This window comes from Bombina bombina, chromosome 2, assembly GCF_027579735.1.
Source record: "Bombina bombina isolate aBomBom1 chromosome 2, aBomBom1.pri, whole genome shotgun sequence".
In the NCBI taxonomy this organism is placed as follows: Eukaryota; Metazoa; Chordata; class Amphibia; order Anura; family Bombinatoridae; genus Bombina; species Bombina bombina.
This window is the reverse complement of record NC_069500.1, coordinates 1,332,489,049-1,332,514,329: the sequence shown is the minus strand read 5'-3', so window position 1 is coordinate 1,332,514,329 and position 25,281 is coordinate 1,332,489,049. Positions and strand designations below refer to the sequence as shown.

General features: G+C 41.7%; 1 protein-coding gene across 1 annotated transcript in view; it reads left to right on the top strand.

The window, feature by feature from the left end:
* Positions 1-25,281, top strand: part of FAM193A (family with sequence similarity 193 member A) — a gene marked incomplete in the record, with an annotated part of 656,361 nt that overhangs the window by 207,320 nt on the left and 423,760 nt on the right. The window contains 1 exon segment of the mRNA XM_053704204.1: positions 442-609. Coding sequence (XP_053560179.1) covers positions 442-609 — 168 coding nt within the window.

Below are 25,281 nucleotides of genomic sequence, written 5' to 3'. Positions count from 1 at the left end.
TGACTCTCTTGGCTGTATGGGTATTGATTCCGAACAGTAATTAATGATGATCCGTGGACTCATTGTGTCATTAGAAAGAAAATAAAATTAATGCTTACCTGATAAATTTCTTTCTTTCTTGACACGATGAGTCCACGGCCCGCCCTGTTATTTAGACAGATGGTTAGTATTTTTAAACTTCAGACACCTCTGCACCTTGTTGCTTCCTTTCTCTCCTTTACTTCGGTCGAATGACTGGGTTGGGAGGGAAGGAGGTGATATTTAACAGCTTTGCTGTGGTGCTCTTTGCCGCCTCCTGCTGGCCAGGAGTGATATTCCCAACAGTAATGATGATCCGTGGACTCATCGTGTCAAGAAATAAATTTATCAGGTAAGCATTAAGTTTGTTTTTTTATTTGGTGACTTATTAGATTTGGTTTCTTATTTTGGTGGTTTTCCCAGAGAAATTTCAGCAGAGACTGAACGTGAATCTCAGCAGCTCCAAAATTACTGGTCAGATGTACGGTACATGATTCGCTGCATATACCGTCAAGCTGGGACACCTCTCGCAGATGACCAGGACCAAACTCTAGTACCAGATAAGGATGGAATGAAAGATCTTGTAGATAGGTAATATATTTTTCTTTCCAATTAAGAATTTTAGCTTCTGGATAATTAGATTTATTTTTTTCCTTTTAAATATTGAAAACTTTTTATATATATTTTTTTCTGCCAACATATATACTTGTTTTGAGAACAGCTAAATGTGCAACTCTGTTGGTGTGGATAATTGTGGTGGGTGTGTGTGTGTGTTTTTTTTTGTGTGAGCAAATTTCTTTTACAGGAACTTGAAAAAATGTTGTTTAAAGGATAGATAATCATTTTATTCCCATTCCCCAGTTTTGCATAACACACACTTTTATAATATATATTTCTTTCATGTAATTGGCAAGAGTCCATGAGCTGGTGACGTATGGGATATACAATCCTACCAGGATGGGCAAAGTTTCCCAAACCTCAAAATCCCTATAAATACACCCCTCACCACACCCACAATCCAGTTTTTACAAACTTTGAAATAAGCTTGTGCTTGATTTTCTTCTGTGATATGCGCTTCTCAGCATTTTGAAGCCCGTTTCCTCTCGGAGTACAGTGAATGTCAGGGATGTGAAGTGTCACCTATTGATTTTATGGTTTTCCTCACAGGAAATCTTTTCAAAGGTTCTCTGTTATCGGTCGTAGAGCTTCATCTCCTACCTCCCTTTTCAGATTGACGATATACTATCATATTCCATTACCTCTACTGTTACTGTTTCAGTACTGGTTTGGCTATCTGCTATATGTGGATGGGTGTCTTTCGGTAAGTGTGTTTTCTCCAACATTGGTGTGTCCGGTCCACGGCGTCATCCTTACTTGTGGGATATTCTCTTCCCCAACAGGAAATGGCAAAGAGTCCCAGCAAAGCTGGTCACATGATACCTCCTAGGCTCCGCCCACCCCAGTCATTCTCTTTGCCGTTGCACAGGCAACATCTCCACGGAGATGGTTAAGAGTTTTTTTTTTGGTGTTTAAATGAAGATTTCTGTTTGTAAGAGGAAGATGATTTTAGCAGACAGTTACTAAAATCGATTGCTGTTTCCACACAGGACTGTTGAGATGAAGTAACTTCAGTTGGGGGAAACAGTTAGCAGACCTTTCTGCTCAAGGTATGACTAGTCTTATTTCTAACAAGACCATGTAATGCTGGAAGGCTGTCATTTCCCCTCATGGGGACCGGTAAGCCATTTTCTTAGTTAAACATAAAAGAATAAAGGGCTTCAAAAACTGGTAGACATTTTTCTGGGCTAAAACGATTGCTTTACTAGGCAGATTATGCAGATTCTAACTAATAACGGTTATTATAATCTTGGGGATTGTTTAGAAAAACGGCAGGCACTGTGTTGGACACCTTTTACAGATGGGGGCCTTTTCTAGTTATAGACAGAGCCTCATTTTCGCGCCACTAATGCGCAGTTGTTTTTGGAGAGCAAGGCATACAGATGCATGTGTGAGGAGCTAAGAATCACTGAAAAAGCTTATAGAAGGCATCATTTGGTATCGTATTCCCCTCTGGGCTTGGTTGGGTCTCAGCAAAGCATATAGCTGGGACTGTATAGGGGTTAAATGTAAAAACGGCTCCGGTTCCGTTATTTTAAGGGTTAAAGCTCTGAAATTTGGTGTGCAATACTTTTAATGCTTTAAGACACTGTGGTGAAATTTTGGTGAATTTTGAACAATTCCTTCATACTTTTTCACATATTCAGTAATAAAGTGTTTTCAGTTTGAAATTTAAAGTGACAGTAACGGTTTTATTTTAAAACGTTTTTTGTGCTTTGTTGACAAGTTTAAGCCTGTTTAACATGTCTGTACCATCAAATAAGCTATGTTCTATATGTATGAAAGCCAATGTGTCTCCCCATTTAAATTTATGTGATAATTGTGCCATAGTGTCCAAACAAAGTAAGGACAGTAATGCTACAGATAATGATATTGCCCAAGATGATTCCTCAAATGAGGGGAGTAAACATGATACTACATCATCCCCTACTGTGTCTACACCAGTTATGCCCACACAGGAGGCCCCTAGTACATCTAGTGCGCCAATACTTATTACCATGCAACAATTAACGGCTGTAATGGATAACTCTATAGCAAATCTTTTATCCAAAATGCCTACTTATCAGAGAAAGTGCGATTGCTCTGTTTTAAACACTGAAGAGCAAGAGGACGCTGATGATAATTGTTCTGTCATACCCTCACACCAATCTGAAGGGGCCATGAGGGAGGTTTTGTCTGAGGGAGAAATTTCAGATTCAGGAAAAATTTCTCATCAAGCTGAACCTGATGTTGTGACATTTAAATTTAAATTAGAACATCTCCGCGCACTGCTTAAGGAGGTATTATCTACTCTGGATGATTGTGACAATTTGGTCATTCCAGAGAAGTTATGTAAGATGGATAAGTTCCTAGAGGTTCCGGTGCCCCCCGACGCTTTTCCTATACCCAAGCGGGTGGCGGACATAGTAAATAAAGAGTGGGAAAGGCCCGGCATACCTTTTGTCCCTCCCCCTATATTTAAGAAATTATTTCCTATAGTCGACCCCAGAAAGGACTTATGGCAGACAGTCCCCAAGGTCGAGGGGGCGGTTTCTACTCTAAACAAACGCACTACTATTCCTATCGAAGATAGTTGTGCTTTCAAAGATCCTATGGATAAAAAATTAGAGGGTTTGCTTAAAAAGATTTTTGTTCAGCAAGGTTACCTTCTACAACCAATTTCATGCATTGTTCCTGTCACTACGGCAGCGTGTTTCTGGTTCGATGAACTAGAAAAGTCGCTCAATAAAGAATCTTCGTATGAGGAGGTTATGGACAGAGTTCAAGCACTTAAATTGGCTAACTCTTTTATTTTATATGCCGCTTTGCAATTAGCTAGATTAGCGGCGAAAAATTCAGGGTTTGCTATCGTGGCGCGCAGAGCGCTTTGGCTAAAGTCTTGGTCAGCGGATGTGTCTTCCAAGACAAAATTGCTTAACATTCCTTTCAAGGGTAAAACATTATTTGGACCTGATTTGAAAGAGATTATTTCAGACATCACTGGGGGAAAGGGCCACGCCCTCCCACAGGATAGGTCTTTTAAGGCTAAAAATAAGCCTAATTTTCGTCCCTTTCGCAGAAACGGACCAGCCTCTAATTCTACATCCTCTAAGCAAGAGGGTAATACTTCACAACCCAAACCAGCCTGGAAACCAATGCAAGGCTGGAACAAGGGTAAGCAGGCCAAGAAGCCTACCACTGCTACCAAAACAGCATGAAGGGATAGCCCCCGATCCGGGACCGGATCTGGTGGGGGGCAGACTTTCTCTCTTTGCTCAGGCTTGGGCAAGAGATGTTCAGGATCCTTGGGCGCTAGAAATAGTTTCTCAAGGTTATCTCCTGGAATTCAAGGAACTACCCCCAAGGGGAAGGTTCCACAGGTCTCAATTATCTTCAAACCAAATAAAAAGACAGGCATTCTTACATTGTGTAGAAGACCTGTTGAAGATGGGAGTGATTCATCCAGTTCCAATAAGAGAACAAGGGATGGGTTTTTATTCCAACCTGTTCATAGTTCCCAAAAAGAGGGAACATTCAGACCAATTTTGGATCTCAAGATCCTAAACAAATTTCTCAGGGTACCATCGTTCAAAATGGAAACTATTCGAACGATCCTACCTACTATCCAGGAAAATCAATTTATGACCACCGTGGATTTAAAGGATGCGTACCTACATAGTCCTATCCACAAGGAACATCATCAGTTCCTAAGGTTCGCTTTTCTGGACAAGCATTACCAGTTTGTGGCACTTCCATTCGGATTAGCCACTGCTCCAAGGATTTTCACAAAGGTACTAGGGTCCCTTCTAGCGGTTCTAAGACCAAGGGACATTGCAGTAGTACCTTACTTGGACGACATCCTGATTCAAGCGTCGTCTCTGTCAAAAGCAAAGGCTCATACGGACATCGTCCTAGCCTTTCTCAGATCTCATGGATGGAAGGTGAACAAAGAAAAAAGTTCTCTGTCCCCGTCCACAAGAGTTCCCTTCTTGGGAACAATAATAGATTCCTTAGAAATGAGGATTTTTCTGACAGAGGTCAGAAAATCAAAAATTCTAAGCTCTTGTCAAGTACTTCATTCTGTTCTTCGTCCTTCCATAGCGCAGTGCATGGAAGTAATAGGATTGATGGTTGCAACAATGGACATAGTTCCTTTTGCACGAATTCATCTAAGACCATTACAACTGTGCATGCTCAGACAGTGGAATGGGGATTATACAGACTTGTCTCCGACGATTCAAGTAGATCAAAAGACCAGAGATTCACTCCGTTGGTGGCTGACCCTGGACAATCTGTCACAGGGAATGAGCTTCCGCAGACCAGAGTGGGTCATTGTCACGACCGACGCCAGCCTGGTGGGCTGGGGCGCGGTCTGGGAATCCCTGAAAGCTCAGGGTCTATGGTCTCGGGAAGTATCTCTTCTCCCGATAAACATTCTGGAACTGAGAGCGATATTCAATGCTCTCAAAGCTTGGCCTCAACTAGCAAAGGCCAAATTCATAAGGTTTCAATCAGACAACATGACGACTGTTGCATATATCAATCATCAGGGGGGAACAAGGAGTTCCCTGGCGATGGAAGAAGTGACCAAAATAATTCAATGGGCGGAGGATCACTCCTGCCACTTGTCTGCGATCCACATCCCAGGAGTGGAAAATTGGGAAGCGGATTTTCTGAGTCGTCAGACATTCCATCCGGGGGAGTGGGAACTCCATCCGGAAATCTTTGCCCAAATAACTCAATTATGGGGCATTCCAGACATGGATCTGATGGCGTCTCGTCAGAACTTCAAGGTTCCTTGCTACGGGTCCAGATCCAGGGATCCCAAGGCGACTCTAGTAGATGCACTAGTAGCACCTTGGACCTTCAACCTAGCTTATGTATTCCCACCGTTTCCTCTCATTCCCAGGCTGGTAGCCAGGATCAATCAGGAGAGGGCTTCGGTGATCTTGATAGCTCCTGCGTGGCCACGCAGGACTTGGTATGCAGACCTGGTGAATATGTCATCGGCTCCACCATGGAAGCTACCTTTGAGACAGGACCTTCTTGTTCAAGGTCCATTCGAACATCCGAATCTGGTTTCTCTCCAGCTGACGGCTTGGAGATTGAACGCTTGATTTTATCAAAGCGTGGGTTTTCAGATTCTGTAATAGATACTCTGATTCAGGCTAGAAAGCCTGTAACTAGAAAAATTTACCATAAAATATGGAAAAAATATATCTGTTGGTGTGAATCCAAAGGATTGCCATGGAACAAGATAAAGATTCCTAAGATTCTATCCTTTCTGCAAGAAGGTTTGGAGAAAGGATTATCTGCAAGTTCTCTAAAGGGACAGATTTCTGCTTTATCTGTCTTACTACACAAACGACTGGCAGCTATGCCAGATGTTCAAGCATTTGTTCAGGCTCTGGTTAGGATCAAGCCTGTTTACAGACCTTTGACTCCTCCCTGGAGTTTAAATCTAGTTCTTTCAGTTCTTCAAGGGGTTCCGTTTGAACCCTTACATTCCGTAGATATTAAGTTACTATCTTTGAAAGTTTTGTTTTTGGTTGCAATCTCTTCTGCTAGAAGAGTTTCAGAGTTATCTGCTCTGCAGTGTTCTCCTCCTTATCTGGTGTTCCATGCAGATAAGGTGGTTTTGCGTACTAAGCCTGGTTTGCTTCCTAAAGTTGTTTCTAACAAAAATATTAACCAGGAGATAGTTGTACCTTCTTTGTGTCCGAATCCAGTTTCAAAGAAGGAGCGTTTGTTACACAATTTGGACGTTGTCCGTGCTCTAAAATTCTATTTAGAGGCTACTAAAGATTTCAGACAAACATCATCCTTGTTTGTCGTTTATTCTGGTAAAAGGAGAGGTCAAAAAGCGACTTCCACCTCTCTTTCCTTTTGGCTTAAAAACATTATCCGTTTGGCTTATGAGACTGCCGGACGGCAGCCTCCTGAACGAATCACAGCTCACTCCACTAGGGCTGTGGCTTCCACATGGGCCTTCAAGAACGAGGCTTCTGTTGATCAGATATGTAAGGCAGCAACTTGGTCTTCACTGCACACTTTTGCCAAATTTTACAAATTTGATACTTTTGCTTCTTCGGAGGCTATTTTTGGGAGAAAGGTTTTGCAAGCTGTGGTGCCTTCCGTTTAGGTGACCTGATTTGCTCCCTCCCTTCATCCGTGTCCTAAAGCTTTGGTATTGGTTCCCACAAGTAAGGATGACGCCGTGGACCGGACACACCAATGTTGGAGAAAACAGAATTTATGCTTACCTGATAAATTACTTTCTCCAACGGTGTGTCCGGTCCACTGCCCGCCCTGGTTTTTTTTAATCAGGTCTGATGAATTATTTTCTCTAACTACAGTCACCACGGTATCATATGATTTCTCCTATATATATTTCCTCCTGTCCGTCGGTCGAATGACTGGGGTGGGCGGAGCCTAGGAGGGATCATGTGACCAGCTTTGCTGGGACTCTTTGCCATTTCCTGTTGGGGAAGAGAATATCCCACAAGTAAGGATGACGCCGTGGACCGGACACACCGTTGGAGAAAGTAATTTATCAGGTAAGCATAAATTCTGTTTTTATTACTTGAGACACTCTCAGCTATGGTTTGGCATTTTATGAATTTAAAGTTCTAAATATATGTATTGTACTTATATTTGCCATGAGTCAGGTTTATGTATATTCCCTTTTGCAGACTATCAGTTTCAGTTGGGAAAATATATTTAGAAAGTTATTTTTTTCTTACCTGGAGTATAGTCTTTTTTTCTCCAACATAGGTGTGTCCGGTCCACGGCGTCATCCTTACTTGTGGGATATTCTCTTCCCCAACAGGAAATGGCAAAGAGCCCAGCAAAGCTGGTCACATGATCGCTCCTAGGCTCCGCCTTCCCCAGTCATTCTCTTTGCCGTTGTACAGGCAACATCTCCACGGAGATGGCTTAGAGTTTTTTGGTGTTTAAATGTAGTTTTTATTCTTCAATCAAGAGTTTGTTATTTTAAAATAGTGCTGGTATGTACTATTTACTCTGAAACAGAAAAGAGATGAAGATTTCTGTTTGTAAGAGGAAAATGATTTTAGCAACCGTTACTAAAATCGATGGCTGTTTCCACACAGGACTGTTGAGAGGAATTAAGTTCAGTTGGGGGAAACAGTGAGCAGACTTTTGCTGCTTGAGGTATGACACATTTCTAACAAGACTTGGTAATGCTGGAAGCTGTCATTTTCCCTATGGGATCCGGTAAGCCATTTTTATTATATAAGAATAAAGGGCTTCACAAGGGCTTTAAAGACTGGTAGACATTTTTCTGGGCTAAAACGATTGATTTATAAGCATTTTTAATAGTTTATAGCTTTGAGGAGTTATTTTATTCTTGGGAATTATCTTGAATAACCGGCAGGCACTGTATTGGACACCTTTTTCTCTGGGGGCCTTCTCTAATCATAGGCAGAGCCTCATTTTCGCGCCACTAATGCGCAGTTGTTTTTGGGAAGCAAGGCATGCAGATGCATGTGTGAGGAGCTCAGATACATAGAAAAAGCTTACTGAAGGCGTCATTTGGTATCGTATTCCCCTCTGGGCTTGGTTGGGTCTCAGCAAAGCAGATACCAGGGACTGTATAGGGGTTAAATATAAAAACGGCTCCGGTTCCGTTATTTTAAGAGTTAAAGCTTTCAAATTTGGTGTGCAATACTTTTAAGGCTTTAAGACACTGTGGTGAAATTTTGGTGAATTTTGAACAATTCCTTCATACTTTTTCACATATTCAGTAATAAAGTGTGTTCAGTTTAAAATTTAAAGTGACAGTAACGGTTTTATTTTAAAACGTTTTTTTGTACTTTGTTATCAAGTTTATGCCTGTTTAACATGTCTGAACTATCAGACTATGTTCTGTATGTGAGGAAACCAAGGTTCCTTCTCATTTAAATAGATGTGATGTATGTGACAAAAATTTTTGAGAAAATGATGCCCAAGATGATTCCTCAAGTGAGGGGAGTAAGCATGGTACTGCATCATCCCCTCCTTTGTCTACGCCAGTCTTGCCCACACAGGAGGCCCCTAGTACATCTAGTGTGCCAATACTCCTTACTATGCAACAATTAACGGCTGTAATGGATAATTCTATCAAAAACATTTTAGCCAAAATGCCCACTTATCAGCGAAAGCGCGACTGCTCTGTTTTAGAAAATACTGAAGAGCATGAGGACGCTGACGATAATGGTTCTGACATGCCCCTACACCAGTCTGAGGGGGCCAGGGAGGTTTTGTCTGAGGGAGAAATTTCAGATTCAGGGAAATTTTCTCAACAAGCTGAACCTGATGCGATTACATTCAAATTTAAATTGGAACATCTCCGCGCTCTGCTTAAGGAGGTGTTATCTACTCTGGATGATTGTGACAATTTGGTCATTCCAGAGAAATTATGTAAGATGGACAAGTTCCTAGAGGTCCCGGGGCCCCCCGAAGCTTTTCCTATACCCAAGCGGGTGGCGGACATTGTAAACAAAGAATGGGAAAGGCCCGGCATACCTTTTGTCCCTCCCTCTATATTTAAGAAATTGTTTCCTATGGTCGACCCCAGAAAGGACTTATGGCAGACAGTCCCCAAGGTCGAGGGGACGGTTTCTACTCTAGACAAACGCACTACTATCCCTATAGAAGATAGTTGTGCTTTCAAAGATCCTATGGATAAAAAATTAGAGGGTTTGCTTAAAAAGATGTTTGTTCAGCAAGGTTACCTTCTACAACCAATTTCATGCATTGTTCCTGTCACTACAGCAGCGTGTTTCTGGTTCGATGAACTAGAAAAGTCGCTCAATAAAGATTCTTCTTATGAGGAGATTTTGGACAGAATTCATGCTCTTAAATTGGCTAACTCTTTTACTTTAGACGCCACTTTGCAATTGGCTAGATTAGCGGCGAAAAATTCGGGGTTTGCTATTGTGGCGCGCAGAGCGCTTTGGCTAAAATCTTGGTCAGCGGATGCATCTTCCAAGAACAAATTGCTTAACATACCTTTCAAGGGGAAAACGCTGTTTGGCCCTGACTTGAAAGAGATTATTTCAGATATCACTGGGGGTAAGGGCCACGCCCTTCCTCAGGATAGGTCTTTTAAGGCTAAAAATAAACCAAATTTTCGTCCCTTTCGCAGAAACGGACCAGCTCCAAGTTCTACATCCTCTAAGCAAGAGGGTAATACTTCTCAAACCAAGCCAGCCTGGAGGCCAATGCAAGGCTGGAACAAAGGTAAGCAGGCCAAGAAACCTGCCACTGCTACCAAGACAGCATGAGATGTTGGCCCCCGATCCGGGACCGGATCTGGTGGGGGGCAGACTTTCTCTCTTCGCTCAGGCTTGGGCAAGAGATGTTCTGGATCCTTGGGCGCTAGAATTAGTCTCCCAAGGTTATCTTCTGGAATTCAAGGAGCTACCCCCAAGGGCGAGGTTCCACAGGTCTCAATTGTCTTCAGACCACATAAAAAGACAGGCATTCTTACATTGTGTAGAAGACCTGTTAAAAATGGGAGTGATTCATCCTGTTCCATTAGGAGAACAAGGGATGGGATTCTACTCCAATCTGTTCATAGTTCCCAAAAAAGAGGGAACATTCAGACCAATCTTAGATCTCAAGATCCTAAACAAATTTCTCAAGGTTCCATCGTTCAAAATGGAAACCATTCGGACAATTCTTCCTACCATCCAGGAAGGTCAATTCATGACCATGGTGGATTTAAAGGATGCGTATCTACATATTCCTATCCACAAGGAACATCATCGGTTCCTAAGGTTCGCCTTTCTGGACAAGCATTACCAGTTTGTGGCACTTCCATTCGGATTAGCCACTGCTCCAAGAATTTTCACAAAGGTACTAGGGTCCCTTCTAGCGGTGCTAAGACCAAGGGGCATTGCAGTAGTACCTTACTTGGACGACATACTGATTCAAGCGTCGTCCCTACCACAAGCAAAGGCTCATACGGACATTGTCCTGGCCTTTCTCAGATCTCACGGGTGGAAAGTGAACGTAGAAAAAAGTTCTCTATCTCCGTCAACAAGGGTTCCCTTCTTGGGAACAATAATAGACTCCTTAGAAATGAGGATTTTTCTGATAGAGGCCAGAAAATCAAAACTTCTAAGCTCTTGTCAAGTACTTCATTCTGTTCTTCTTCCTTCCATAGCGCAGTGCATGGAAGTAATAGGTTTGATGGTCGCGGCAATGGACATAGTTCCTTTTGCGCGAATTCATCTGAGACCATTACAACTGTGCATGCTCAGTCAGTGGAATGGGGATTATACAGACTTGTCTCCGACGATACAAGTAGATCAGAGGACCAGAGATTCACTCCGTTGGTGGCTGACCCTGGACAACCTGTCACAGGGGATGAGCTTCCGCAGACCAGAGTGGGTCATTGTCACGACCGACGCCAGTCTGGTGGGCTGGGGCGCGGTCTGGGAACCCCTGAAAGCTCAGGGTCTTTGGTCTCGGGAAGAATCTCTTCTCCCGATAAATATTCTGGAACTGAGAGCGATATTCAATGCTCTCAAGGCTTGGCCTCAGCTAGCAAAGGCCAAATTCATACGGTTTCAATCAGACAACATGACGACTGTTGCGTATATCAACCAAGGAGTTCCCTGGCGATGGAAGAAGTGACCAAAATCATTCAATGGGCGGAGACTCACTCCTGCCACTTGTCTGCAATCCACATCCCAGGAGTGGAAAATTGGGAAGCGGATTTTCTGAGTCGTCAGACATTTCATCCGGGGGAGTGGGAACTCCATCCGGAAATCTTTGCCCAAATAACTCAATTGTGGGGCATTCCAGACATGGATCTGATGGCCTCTCGTCAGAACTTCAAGGTTCCTTGCTACGGGTCCAGATCCAGGGATCCCAAGGCGACTCTAGTAGATGCACTAGTAGCACCTTGGACCTTCAATCTAGCTTATGTATTCCCACCGTTTCCTCTCATCCCCAGGCTGGTAGCCAGGATCAATCAGGAGAGGGCATCGGTGATCTTGATAGCTCCTGCGTGGCCACGCAGGACTTGGTATGCAGACCTGGTGAATATGTCATCGGCTCCACCATGGAAGCTACCTTTGAGACAGGACCTTCTTGTTCAAGGTCCGTTCGAACATCCGAATCTGGCCTCACTCCAACTGACTGCTTGGAGATTGAACGCTTGATTTTATCAAAGCGAGGGTTCTCAGATTCTGTCATTGATACTCTTGTTCAGGCCAGAAAGCCTGTAACTAGAAAAATCTACCATAAAATATGGAAAAAATATATCTGTTGGTGTGAATCTAAAGGATTCCCATGGAACAAGATAAAAATTCCTAAGATTCTATCCTTTCTTCAAGAAGGTTTGGAGAAAGGATTATCTGCAAGTTCTCTGAAGGGACAGATTTCTGCCTTATCTGTTTTACTTCACAAAAAGCTGGCGGCTGTGCCAGATGTTCAAGCTTTTGTTCAGGCTCTGGTTAGAATCAAGCCTGTTTACAAACCTTTGACTCCTCCTTGGAGTCTCAATTTAGTTCTTTCAGTTCTTCAGGGGGTTCCGTTTGAACCCCTACATTCCGTTGATATCAAGTTATTATCTTGGAAAGTTTTGTTTTTGGTTGCAATTTCTTCTGCTAGAAGAGTTTCAGAGTTATCTGCTCTGCAGTGTTCTCCTCCTTATCTGGTGTTCCATGCAGATAAGGTGGTTTTGCGTACTAAACCTGGTTTTCTTCCGAAAGTTGTTTCTAACAAAAACATTAACCAGGAGATAGTCGTGCCTTCTTTGTGTCCGAATCCAGTTTCAAAGAAGGAACGTTTGTTGCACAATTTGGATGTAGTTCGTGCTCTAAAATTCTATTTAGATGCTACAAAGGATTTCAGACAAACATCTTCCTTGTTTGTTGTTTATTCTGGTAAAAGGAGAGGTCAAAAAGCAACTTCTACCTCTCTCTCTTTTTGGCTTAAAAGCATCATCAGATTGGCTTATGAGACTGCCGGACGGCAGCCTCCTGAAAGAATCACAGCTCATTCCACTAGGGCCGTGGCTTCCACATGGGCCTTCAATAACGAGGCTTCTGTTGATCAGATTTGTAAGGCAGCGACTTGGTCTTCACTGCACACTTTTACTAAATTTTACAAATTTGATACTTTTGCTTCTTCTGAGGCTATTTTTGGGAGAAAGGTTTTGCAAGCCGTGGTGCCTTCCATCTAGGTGACCTGATTTGCTCCCTCCCATCATCCGTGTCCTAAAGCTTTGGTATTGGTTCCCACAAGTAAGGATGACGCCGTGGACCGGACACACCTATGTTGGAGAAAACAGAATTTATGTTTACCTTATAAATTACTTTCTCCAACGGTGTGTCCGGTCCACGGCCCGCCCTGGTTTTTTAATCAGGTCTGATAATTTATTTTCTTTAACTACAGTCACCACGGTATCATATGATTTCTCCTATGCAAATATTCCTCCTTTACGTCGGTCGAATGACTGGGGAAGGCGGAGCCTAGGAGGGATCATGTGACCAGCTTTGCTGGGCTCTTTGCCATTTCCTGTTGGGGAAGAGAATATCCCACAAGTAAGGATGACGCCGTGGACCGGACACACCGTTGGAGAAAGTAATTTATCAGGTAAACATAAATTCTGTTTTTAAATTGACTGCCTTTTCATAAATTTTCGCGGGCACAATTAGGCTTGCGAGGCAGCAAAATGCTAATTTTTATTGCATCATTCTTGGCATGTGAATTTTTTTGCAGCGAAGGTACGTTCGGTGACATAAATTTGTCATTTCCGGCGTCTTAGTTTACGCCAGGTTTCCTTGCACAAGGTTGCGTCTGCCATGACGCGAGTTAAGTCATTTCCGGATGTTAGTGCCAAAAAAATTTCATTTTGCGTTGTGCGTCATACTTGGCGCCAAATAAATTATTTATTTAAACCCCACTTTCTATATGCTCCTTGCCTTTTTCTATGCTCAGAGGGCTATGCTGTTAGAATTTTTTTCCCATTCCTGAAACTGTCATATAAGGAAATTGATAATTTTACTTTATATGTCGTTTTTTTCTCTTACATATGCAAGATGTCTCATTCTGATCCTGTCTCAGAAACCACTGTTGGACTCCTGCTGCCTGATAACAGTTCTACCAAAGATACGTGCATCTGTTGCAAGTTAGCGGAGATTATATCTCCAGCTGTGGTATATAATAGTTTGCATGATAAGCTTTTAAATGCAGAGAATGTATCCAGCAGTACTAGTACAATGCCTGTTGTTCCTTCAACATCTAATGTACATGATATCCCTGTGAATATAATAGATTTTATTGCTGATGCGATTCAGAAGGCTTTGTCTGCTATTCTGCCTTCTAATAAATGTAAAAGGTCTTTTAAAACTTCTCATAGTTGATTAAATTTCAAATGGACAACATACTGAATTATCCTCCTCTGAGGATCTGTCTGATTCAGAAGATCCTACCTCAGATATTGACACTGACAAATCTTATCTATTTAAGATGGAGTATAATAGTTCCTTGTTAGAGGTGTTGATTACTTTGGATATTGAGGAAACTAGTCCTCTTGATATTAAAACAAGTAAATGTTTAAATTCTGTTTATAAACCTCCTGTTTTTACTCCAGAGGTTTTTCTAGTTCCTGATGCTATTTCTGATATGATTTCAAAGGAATGGAGTAGGCCTGGTGGTACGTTTATTCCTTCTTCTAGGTTTAAAAAGTTGTATCCTTTGCCAGCAGTTAGGTTGGAGTTTTGGGAAAAAATCCACAAAGTTGATAGGGCTATTTTCTACTCTTGCTAAACGTACTACTATCCCTATGGAAGATAGTACTTCCTTTAAGGACCCTTTAGATAGGAAACTTGAATCTTATTTAAGGAAAGCTTATTTATATTCTGGCTATCTTCTCAGGCCTGCCATTTCTATGGCTGATGTTGCAGGTGCATCAACTTTTTGGTTGGAAAGCTTAGTGCAAAAGGAAACAGACCCTGATTTGTCTAGCATTGTTCGCTTGCTTCAACACGCTAATCCTTTTATCTGTGATGCCAGATCTATGTCTTTAGCTATTTTAGCTAGAAGAGCTTTGTGGCTCAAATATTGGAATGCTGACATGGTATCTAAGTCTAGGTTACTATCTTTCTTCCCAAGGTAACAATTTGTTTGGTTCTCAGTTGGATTCAATTATTTCAACTGTCACTGGGGGGGAAGGGTGTTTTTTAACCTCAGGATAAGAGATCTAAGGGTAAATCTAAAGCTTCTAAGCTTCTAATCGTTTTCGTTCTTTTCGACAGAATAAGGAACAGAAAGCCAATCCTTCCCCCCCAAAGAATATGGTTCCTATTGGAAACCTTAAAGTTGGAATAAATCCAAGCCGTTAAAGAAACAAAAGCCAGCTCCAAGTCTGCATGAAGGTGCGGCCATCATTCCAGCTCAACTGGTGGGGGGCAGATTAAAATTTTTCCAAGACATTTGGACAGATTCTGTCCAAAATCAATGGATTCAGAGTATTGTCTTAAAGATATTGAATAGGATTCAGAGTAAAACCTCCTGTGAGAATTTTTTTTTCTCACGTGTCCCAGTAAATCCAGTGAAGGCTCAGGCTTTTCTGAAGTGTTTCAGATCTAGAGCTTTCAGGGGTAATCATTACAGTTCTGTTCCAGGAACAGGGTCTGGGGTTTTATTCAAATCTGTTCATTGTCCTAAAGAAAGAAAATTCATTCAGGCCAGTTCTGGATCTGAAAATTTTGAATCGTTTTGTAAGAGTGCCAACTTTCAAAATGGTGACTATAAGGACTATTCTGCCTTTTGTTCAGCAAGGTCATATGTCCACGATAGACTTGCAGGATGCATATCTTTATATTCAGATTCAACCAGACCACTATCAGTTTGTGAGATTTTTTTTTCTAGACAAGCATTACCAATTTGTCGCTCTTCCATTTAGCCTAGCGACAGCTCCAAGGATTTTTTTTCAAAGGTTCTCTGTGCCCTACTCTCTAATCAGAGTTAAGGGTATTGCGGTGTTTCCTTATTTGGACGATATCTTGGTACTAGCTCAGTCTTTACATTCTGCCGAATCTCACACGAATCAACTAGTGTTGTTTCTTCAAAGACATGGTTGGAGGATCAATTTACCAAAAATATCCTTGAATACTCAGACAAGGGTCACCTTTTTAGGTTTCCAGATAGATTCAGTGTCTATGACTCTGTCTCTAACAGACAAAAGACAAATAAAATTGGTTTCAGCTTGTCGGAACCTTCAGTCTCAATCATTCCCTTCAGTAGCTATGTGCATGTAATTTCTAGGTCTCATGACTGCAGCATCGGACCTCTCCAGCTTTGTATGCTGAATCAGTGGTGCAGGGATTATACAAAGATATCACAATTAATATTTTTAAATCCCAATGTTCGACTCTCTCTGGCTTGGTGGTTAGATCACCATTGTATAGTTCAAGGGGCCTCTCTTGTTCGTCCAACCTGGACTGTAAACACAACAGATGCAAGTCTTTCAGGTTGGGGAGCTGTCTGGGGATCTCTGACAGCACAAGGGGTTTGGAAATCTCAAGAGGCGAGATTACCAATCAATATTTTGGAACTCTCTGCTATTTTAAGGGCTCTTCAGGTTTGGCCTCTGTTGAAGAGAGCACCGTTCATTTGTTTTCAGACAGACAATATCACAACTGTGGCATATGTCAATCATCAGGGTGGGACTCACAGTCCCTTAGCTATGAAAGAAGTATCTTGGATACTTTCTTGGGCGGAATTCAGCTCTTGTCTAATTTCTTCGGTACATATCCCAGGTGTAGACAATTAAAAAGCGGATTATCTCAGCCATCAGACTTTACATCCGGGGAGTGGTCGCTCCATCCAGATGTTTTTTTTTCAGATGTGGGGTCTTCTAGAAATAGATCTTATGGCTTCACATCTAAAAAAGAAACTTCCCAGGTCCAGGGATCCTCAGGCGTAGTCGGTGGATGCGTTGGCAGTTCCTTGGTTTTACCAACCTGCTTATGTCTTCCCGCCTCTAGCTCTTCTTCCAAGAGTGATCTCCAAGATCATCATAGAATGATCATTTTGTGTTTCTGGTAGCACCAGCATGGCCTCACAGGTTCTGGTATGTGGATCTTGTCCGGATGTCCAGTTGACAACCCTGGCCACTTCCTTTAAGACCAGACCTGTCTCAAGGGCCATTTTTCCATCAGGATCTCAAATCATTAAATTTGAAGGTATGGAAATTGAATGCTTAGTGCTTAATCAGAGGTTTCTCTGACTTAGTGATTGATACTATGTTACAGGCTCGTAAATCTGTCTCTAGGAAGATTTATTATCGAGTCTGGAAGACTCATATTTCATGGTGTTCTTCTCATAAATTCTCTTGGCATTCTTTTAGAATTCCTCGAATTTTACAGTTTCTTCATGATGGTTTGGATAAAGGTTTGTCTGCAAGTTCCTTGAATGGACAAATCTCTGCTCTTTCTGTTTTTTGTTTTAAAGAAAGATTGCCAAGCTTCCTGATATTGACTGTTTTGTACAGGCTTTGGTCCGTATTAAGCCTGTCATTAAATCAATCTCTCCTCTTTGGAGTCTTAATTTGTTTTTTAAGGCTTTACAAGCTCCTCCTTTTGAGCCTATGCATTCCTTGGATATTAAACTAGTTTCTTGGAAAGTGTTGTTCCTTTTGGCTATCTCTTCTACTAGAGTTTCTGCATAATCTGCTCTTTCTTGCAAGTCTCTTTTTCTGGTTTTCCATAAGGAGAAGGCAGTTTTGCAGACTTCATTTAAATTTCTACCCAAGGTTGTGAATTCTAACAACATTAATAGGGAAATTGTTGTCCCCTCTTTATTTCCTATTCCTAAGAATTCTTTGGAGAGATCCTTACATTCTCTGGATGTGGTAAGAGCTCTGAAATATTATGTGGAAGCTACTAAATATTTCAGGAAGACTTAGTCTATTGTCTCTTCTGGCTCTAGGAAAGGTCAGAAAGCTTCTGCTATTTCCTTGGCATCTTGGTTAAAGCTTTTGATTTGTCAGGCTTATTTGAAGTCTGGTCAGGCCCCACCTCAGAGAATCGCAGCTCATTCTACTAGATCAGTCTCCACTTCATGGGCTTTTAAGAATGAAGCTTCAGTTGATCAGATTTGCAAAGCAGCAACTTGGTCTTCTTTGCATACATTTACTAAATTCTACCGTTTTGATGTATTTGCCTCTTCGGAAGCAGTTTTTGGTAGAAAAGTTCTTCAGGCAGCTGTTTCAGTTTGATTCCTCTGCTTATGTTTACGTTTTTTTTCTTTGCATTTATGAGAAACTTATTCTTTTGGGTGTGGATTTAATTTTTTCAGCGGAAAATGGCTGAATTTTTATTCCTCCCTCTCTAGTGACTCTTGTGTGGAGTTCCACATCTTGGGTATTGCTATCCCATACGTCACTGGCTCATGGACTCTTGCCAATTACACGAAAGACATAATTTATGTTAGAACTTAACTGATAAATTCATTTCTTTCATATTGGCAAGAATCCATGAGACCCACCCTTTTTATGGTGGTTATGATTTTTTGTATAAAGCACAATTTTTTCCCCGCTCCTTTTTTTGATGCTTTTTTACTCCTTTCTTTATCACCCCACTACTTGGCTATTCGTTAAACTGAATTGTGGATGTGGTGAGGGATGTATTTATTGTCATTTTGAGGTTTGTGAAACTTTGTCCCTCCTGGTAGGGTTGTATATCCATTGTAGTCCCAGAGAAATTGTGTAAAATGGACAAATACTTTGCAGTGCCTGTTTACACTGGTGCTTTTCCAATTCCTAAGAGGTTTTCAGAAATTATTACGAAGGAATGGGATAGACCAGGTGTATCGTTCTCTCCCCCTCCTGCTTTTAAAAGGATGTTTCCCATAGATGCCGCTACACGGGACTCGTGGCAGACCCTCCCTAAGGTGGAGGGAGCAGTCTCTACCCCAGCTAAGCGTACAACTATCCCCGTTGAGGACAGTTGTGCTTTCCTAGATCCAATGGATAAAAAACTAGAGGGTTTCCTTAAGAAAATCTTTATACAACAAGGTTTTATTCTCCAGCCTCTTGCATGCATTGCCCCAGTCACTGCTGCAGCAGCTTTCTGGTTGGACTCTCTTGAAGAGGCTCTACAGGTGGAGACCTCGTTGGATGATATCCTAGACAGGCTTAAAGCTCTTAAGTTAGCCAATTCATTTATTTCTGACGCCATTTTTCATTTAACAAAGCAAACGGCTAAGAATTCAGGTTTTGCCATTCAGGCGCGTAGGGCGCTATGGCTTAAATCCTGGTCAGCTGACGTTACTTCAAAGTCTAAGCTTCTTAACATCCCCTTCAAAGGGCAGACCCTATTCGGGCCTGGATTGAAGGAGATCATTTCTGATATTACTGGACGAAAAGGCTATGCCCTTCCCCAGGATAGGTCCAACAAATCAAGGACTAAACAGACCAATTTTCGTTCCTTTCGAAACTTCAAGAGTGGCGCAGCTTCAACTTCCTCTGCTGCAAAACAAGAAGGAAATTTTGCCCAGTCCAAGCCTGTCTGGAGACCTAATCAGACTTGGAACAAGGGAAAGCAGGCCAAAAAACCTGCTGCTGCCTTTAAGACAGCATGAAGGAGTAGCCCCCGATCCGGGACCGGATCTAGTTGGGGGCAGACTCTCTCTCTACGCCCAGGCTTGGGCAAGAGACGTCCAGGATCCCTGGGCTCTGGAGATTGTTTCCCAGGGATATCTTCTGTATTTCAAAGCCTCGTCTCCAAAGGGGAGATTTCATCTCTAACAATTATCTGCAAACCAGATGAAGAGAGAGGCATTCTTACGTTGTGTTCAAGACCTTCTGGTCATGGGAGTGATCCACCCAGTTCCAAGGGAGGAACAGGGGCAGGGATTCTGTTCAAATATGTTCACAGTTCCCAAAAAAGAGGGAACTTTCAGACCAATCTTGGATCTCAAGATCGTAAACAAATTTCTCAGTGTCCCATCCTTCAAGATGGAGACTGTTCGAACCATCCTACCTATGATCCAGGAGGGTCACTATATATGACTACCGTGGATCTAAAGGATGCTTATCTCCACATTCCGATACACAGAGATCATCATCGGTTTCTCAGGTTTGCCTTCCTAGACAGGCATTACCAGTTTGTGGCTCTTCCCTTCGGGTTAGCCACGGCACCAAGAATCTTTACGAAGGTTCTAGGGTCCCTTCTGGCGGTTCTAAGGCCACGAGGCATAGCGGTGGCTCCTTACCTAGGCGTCGACTTTTCAAATCGCCAAGTCCCATACTGACATTGTTCTGGCATTCCTGAGGTCTCACGGGTGGAAGGTGAACGAAGAAAAGAGTTCTCTCGCCCCTCTCACAAGAGTTTCCTTCCTAGGAACTCTGATAGATTCAGTAGAAAAGAAGATTTTTCTGACAGAGGTGAGGTTGTCAAAACTTCTAACTTCCTGCCGTGCTCTTTATTCCACTTCTCAGCCGTCAGTGGCTCAGTGTATGGAAGTAATCGGCTTAATGGTAGCGGCAATGGACATAGTTCCGTTTGCCCGCCTACATCTCAGACCGCTGCAACTTTGCATGCTCAGTCAGTGGAATGGGGATTACACAGATTTGTCCCCTCTGCTAAATCTGGATCAGGATACCAGGGATTCTCTTCTCTGGTGGCTATCTCGGGTCCATCTCTCCAGGGGAATGAACTTCCGCAGGCCAGAATGGACTATAGTGACGACAGATGCCAGCCTTCTGGGCTGGGGCGCAGTCTGGAACTCCCTGAAGGCTCAGGGTTCGTGGACTCGGGAGGAAGCCGTCCTTCCGATAAACATTCTGGAACTAAGAGCGATATTCAATGCTCTTCAGGCTTGGCCTCAGCTAGCGGCGGTCAGGTTCATCAGATTTCAGTCGGACAATATCACGACTGTAGCCTATATCAACCATCAGGGGGGAACAAGAAGCCCTCTGGCAATGTTGGAGGTTTCAAAGAGAATTCTATGGGCAGAGCTTCACTCTTGCCATCTCTCAGCTATCCATATCCCAGGAGTAGAGAACTGGGAGGCGGATTTTTTAAGTCGGCAGACTTTTCATCCGGGGGAGTGGGAGCTCTATCCGGAGGTATTTGCCCAGTTGATTCAACTATGGGGCAAACCAGAACTGGATCTCATGGCGTCTCGTCAGAACGCCAAGCTTCCTCGTTACGGGTCCAGGTCCAGGGATCCCAAGGCAGCGCTGATAGATGCTCTAGCAGCGCCGATAGATGCTCTAGCAGCGCCCTGGTCCTTCAGCCTGGCTTATGTGTTTCCACCGTTTCCTCTGCTCCCTCGTCTGATTGGTAGAAGAGTTTTAAAACTTTTTTGCGCTGCCTTGTTTCGGGTATGCCCTAACTCCTAAGATATTTTCCCCAAAAAATATCTGGTTGTGGTGTACAATCAGACGAGGGAGGGGTGTGGGTTTAAGGAGTGAGTGGCGCAATTTAATGCTTATACCCTTATGTTTTAAAATGGACAGAAATAATTACAGAATAAGATTTGGAAAAATAACCAAGTAATATAAAAAATAAATTTTTTTGGTTGCTATTTTATTAACTCAAAAAATACATATACATTAAAAAATAAACATTAAAAACATATATATGTCTTTACTTCAAAATGTGGGGTATATGGAAGGCCCTGTATATAGTGTATGTAATTATGTTAGATTGTTAGGTCTTTATGCAGTTTCAAAGGTTATACTATTTATTTCTTGGTTGATATATTTGGCTGATATATTCTGCTCCGTTGTTTGAGGAATCTAAGTGTTAACAGCTTATTTAAGTTTTTGTACCTAGTACATAGAAATACCTAGTTCAATTTCCTAAAATAGTCAAACACGAATGGTTTTTTTAATATATTGATGCTTGCATGGAAAAACGTATAGGTTTGTCTAGCAGAATTCGTGTAGTGAGTATGCTATGAAGAGCTCTTAGTTTGTTTTTTTTGGAGAGTAGATCAAAGGATAAAACGATAGAAATAAATACAATAAAGCGATGGAAATAAAATAAAATGAATATAGATAAGTAAGCCTAAAAATGCAATATTAATGTTGAATATGATAATATTAGGCAGGAATATAGTTAGAGGTAAAACTTCTCCTTATACTGGTCGGCCGACACTTTACAAAATGGTATATTTAAAAGTTTTTGCCCAAACTTTGGGTTAAAAAACCACCGGTGGATTTAATAATTAAAAAGTTCAGGACGATTTTTGGCAGTGTGCGTAAATATTTTTTGCAACTTGTTTGGTGGAAAAAGTATTCCTTATATTGTAATATTATATTATGTTGCAAAGTCTGTTTGTATGTCCTTCTTTCGATGTGGATGTGAGGTCCGTGTATTATTTAAATGTTGCCAGAGCTCTACGGTCTAAAGAGGTGTTGCAGTAAGGGGCGGTTTTTTACTTACTGTACTCTTAGCCGATTGTGGAGCCTGGATGTTGCCGCCCAGGGTGGTCCTCTTTATCTTGTCTTGGATCCTCTGTTGAAGGTGGTTAGAAATGGTTTGTCCACCTCTGGAGTTGCGGTCCTCAGTTCAGAGAGCAATTTTCGGAGGGGGCAAAACTGCCAATGTGTTTCTTTTTTCTCCGGTCTTTTTCTCGCTTAAAGGTGGAAGCGGGTGTGAGATAAAAAGTTTAAAATCCAAGGTGGCTTATCGCGGAAGAGTTGTAGTTCTTTTTTGTCGCAATAGGTTTATTTGTGACCCAGGGGTGTATCAAAAGAGTTTGTCACAGTAGTTCGCTACGCGTTTCGGCCGTTACATTGGCCTTTTTCAAGCTGTACGGCCGAAACGCGTAGCGAACTACTGTGACAAACTCTTTTGATACACCCCTGGGTCACAAATAAACCTATTGCGACAAAAAAGAACTACAACTCTTCCGCGATAAGCCACCTTGCATTTTAAACTTTTTATCTCACACCCGCTTCCACCTTTAAGCGAGAAAAAGACCGGAGAAAAAAGAAACACATTGGCAGTTTTGCCCCCTCCGAAAATTGCTCTCTGAACTGAGGACCGCAACTCCAGAGGTGGACAAACCATTTCTAACCACCTTCAACAGAGGATCCAAGACAAGATAAAGAGGACCACCCTGGGCGGCAACATCCAGGCTCCACAATCGGCTAAGAGTACAGTAAGTAAAAAACCGCCCCTTACTGCAACACCTCTTTAGACCGTAGAGCTCTGGCAACATTTAAATAATACACGGACCTCACATCCACATCGAAAGAAGGACATACAAACAGACTTTGCAACATTATTTGCAACATAATATAATATTACAAAATAAGGAATACTTTTTCCACCAAACAAGTTGCAAAAAATATTTACGCACACTGCCAAAAATCGTCCTGAACTTTTTAATTATTAAATCCACCGGTGTTTTTTTAACCCAAAGTTTGGGCAAAAACTTTTAAATATACCATTTTGTAAAGTGTCGGCCGACCAGTATAAGGAGAAGTTTTACCTCTAACTATATTCCTGCCTAATATTAACATCATATTCAACATTAATATTGCATTTTTAGGCTTACTTATCTATATTCATTTTATTTTATTTCCATCGCTTTATTGTATTTATTTCTATCGTTTTATCGTTTTATCCTTTGATCTACTCTCCAAAAAAACAAACTAAGAGCTCTTCATAGCATACTCACTACACGAATTCTGCTAGACAAACCTATACATTTTTCCATGCAAGCATCAATATATTAAAAAAACCATTCGTGTTTCTTGACTATTTTAGGAAATTGAACTAGGTATTTCTATGTACTAGGTACAAAAACTTAAATTAGCTGTTAACACTTAGATTCCTCAAACAACGGAGCAGAATATATCAGCCAAATATATCAACCAAGAAATAAATAGTATAACCTTTGAAACTGCATAAAGACCTAACAATCTAACATAATTACATACACTATATACAGGGCCTTCCATATACCCCACATTTTGAAGTAAAGACATATATATGTTTTTAATGTTTATTTTTTAATGTATATGTATTTTTTGAGTTAATAAAATAGCAACCAAAAAAATTTATTTTTTATATTACTTGGTTATTTTTCCAAATCTTATTCTGTAATTATTTCTGTCCATTTTAAAACATAAGGGTATAAGCATTAAGTTGCGCCACTCACTCCTTAAACCCACACCCCTCCCTCGTCTGATTGCCAAGATCAAGCAGGAGAGAGCTTCGGTGATTTTGATAGCTCCTGCGTGGCCACGCAGGACTTGGTATGCAGATCTGGTGGACATGTCATCCTTTCCACCATGGACTCTGCCGCTAAGGCAGGACCTTCTACTTCAAGGTCCTTTCAAACATCCAAATCTAAATTCTCTGCGTCTGACTGCTTGAAGATTGAACGCTTGATTCTATCGAAGCTTGTTTTTTCCTAATCGGTCATTGATTCCTTAATTCAGGCTCGAAAGCCTGTCACCAGGAAAATATATCATAAGATATGGTGTACATATCTTCATTGGTGTGAATCCAATGGTTACTCATGGAGTAAAGTCAGGATTCCTAGGATATTATCTTTTCTCCAAGAAGGATTGGAGAAGGGCTTGTCAGCTAGTTCCTTAAAGGGACAGATTTCGCTTCATACTTTTTCTAAATTCTACAAATTCGATACTTTTGCTTCTTCGGAGGCTATTTTTGGGAGAAAGGTCTTACAGGCAGTGGTGCCCTCCGTTTAAGTTCCTGCCTTGTCCCTCCCTTCATCCGTGTCCTAAAGCTTTGGTATTGGTATCCCACAAGTAATGGATGAACCCGTGGACTGGATACACCACAAGAGAGAAATTTATCAGGTAAGCATAAATTTTGTTTTTAACATAATGGTCAGACATAATGGTGACAAAATATGCATTTAAAATGATCTAAACAAAGCAACAAAACAAACAATATATATATAGCAATACACACATCAGAAAATAACAGGGTAGGTAAAATAAAGTGATATTACTATCTTCCATAGGCTACCTGTTTGCCTAGCAGTGTTATAGCTGAGATGAGTGTCTGTTTTCTTATTAAGACTGGGGTAGATTATATATCAGGTAAGTTCTTATATAAAAAATTTTCTTCATAAATGGAAAGAGTCCACAGCTGCATTCATTACTTTTGGGAAATAAGAACCTGGCCACCAGAAGGAGGCAAAGAAACCCCAGCCAAAGGCTTAAATACTCCTCCCACTTCCCTCATCCCCCAGTCAATCTTTGCCTTTCGTCCCAGGAGGTTGGCAGAGAAGTGTCAGTTTGTTTTCTTCTCTTATGGAGGGTAGTACTCTTCGACATGGGACAGAAGTTTTAATTAATCCTGTCAGTCTCTGTGAGGGCTTGGATGAAAGAGTCCGGAGATGCAGGAATAGTCTTTCTGCAAAACCATCCCAACTCATTTTAACAACTCCACAAGCAATCAGCGTTGTCTAACTTTGCTTCGCTACCTGCTTTCTTCTCTCAAGTCCATGGCGGAGGCAAGGCTACTATCCGTCACACTTGAAGGGCCGTGTTCCTGTTCCACTGCGTAGATTCCGGTAAGATCGTTTCATTTTACTTCTTCATGATTGTAGTGTAATTCATTTGTTTCTACGAACTCACATGAAAAATACATGTCTCAGTGGGACTCCTTTAGTATCTTGGAATAAAGGGTTAAAGGGACACTGAAC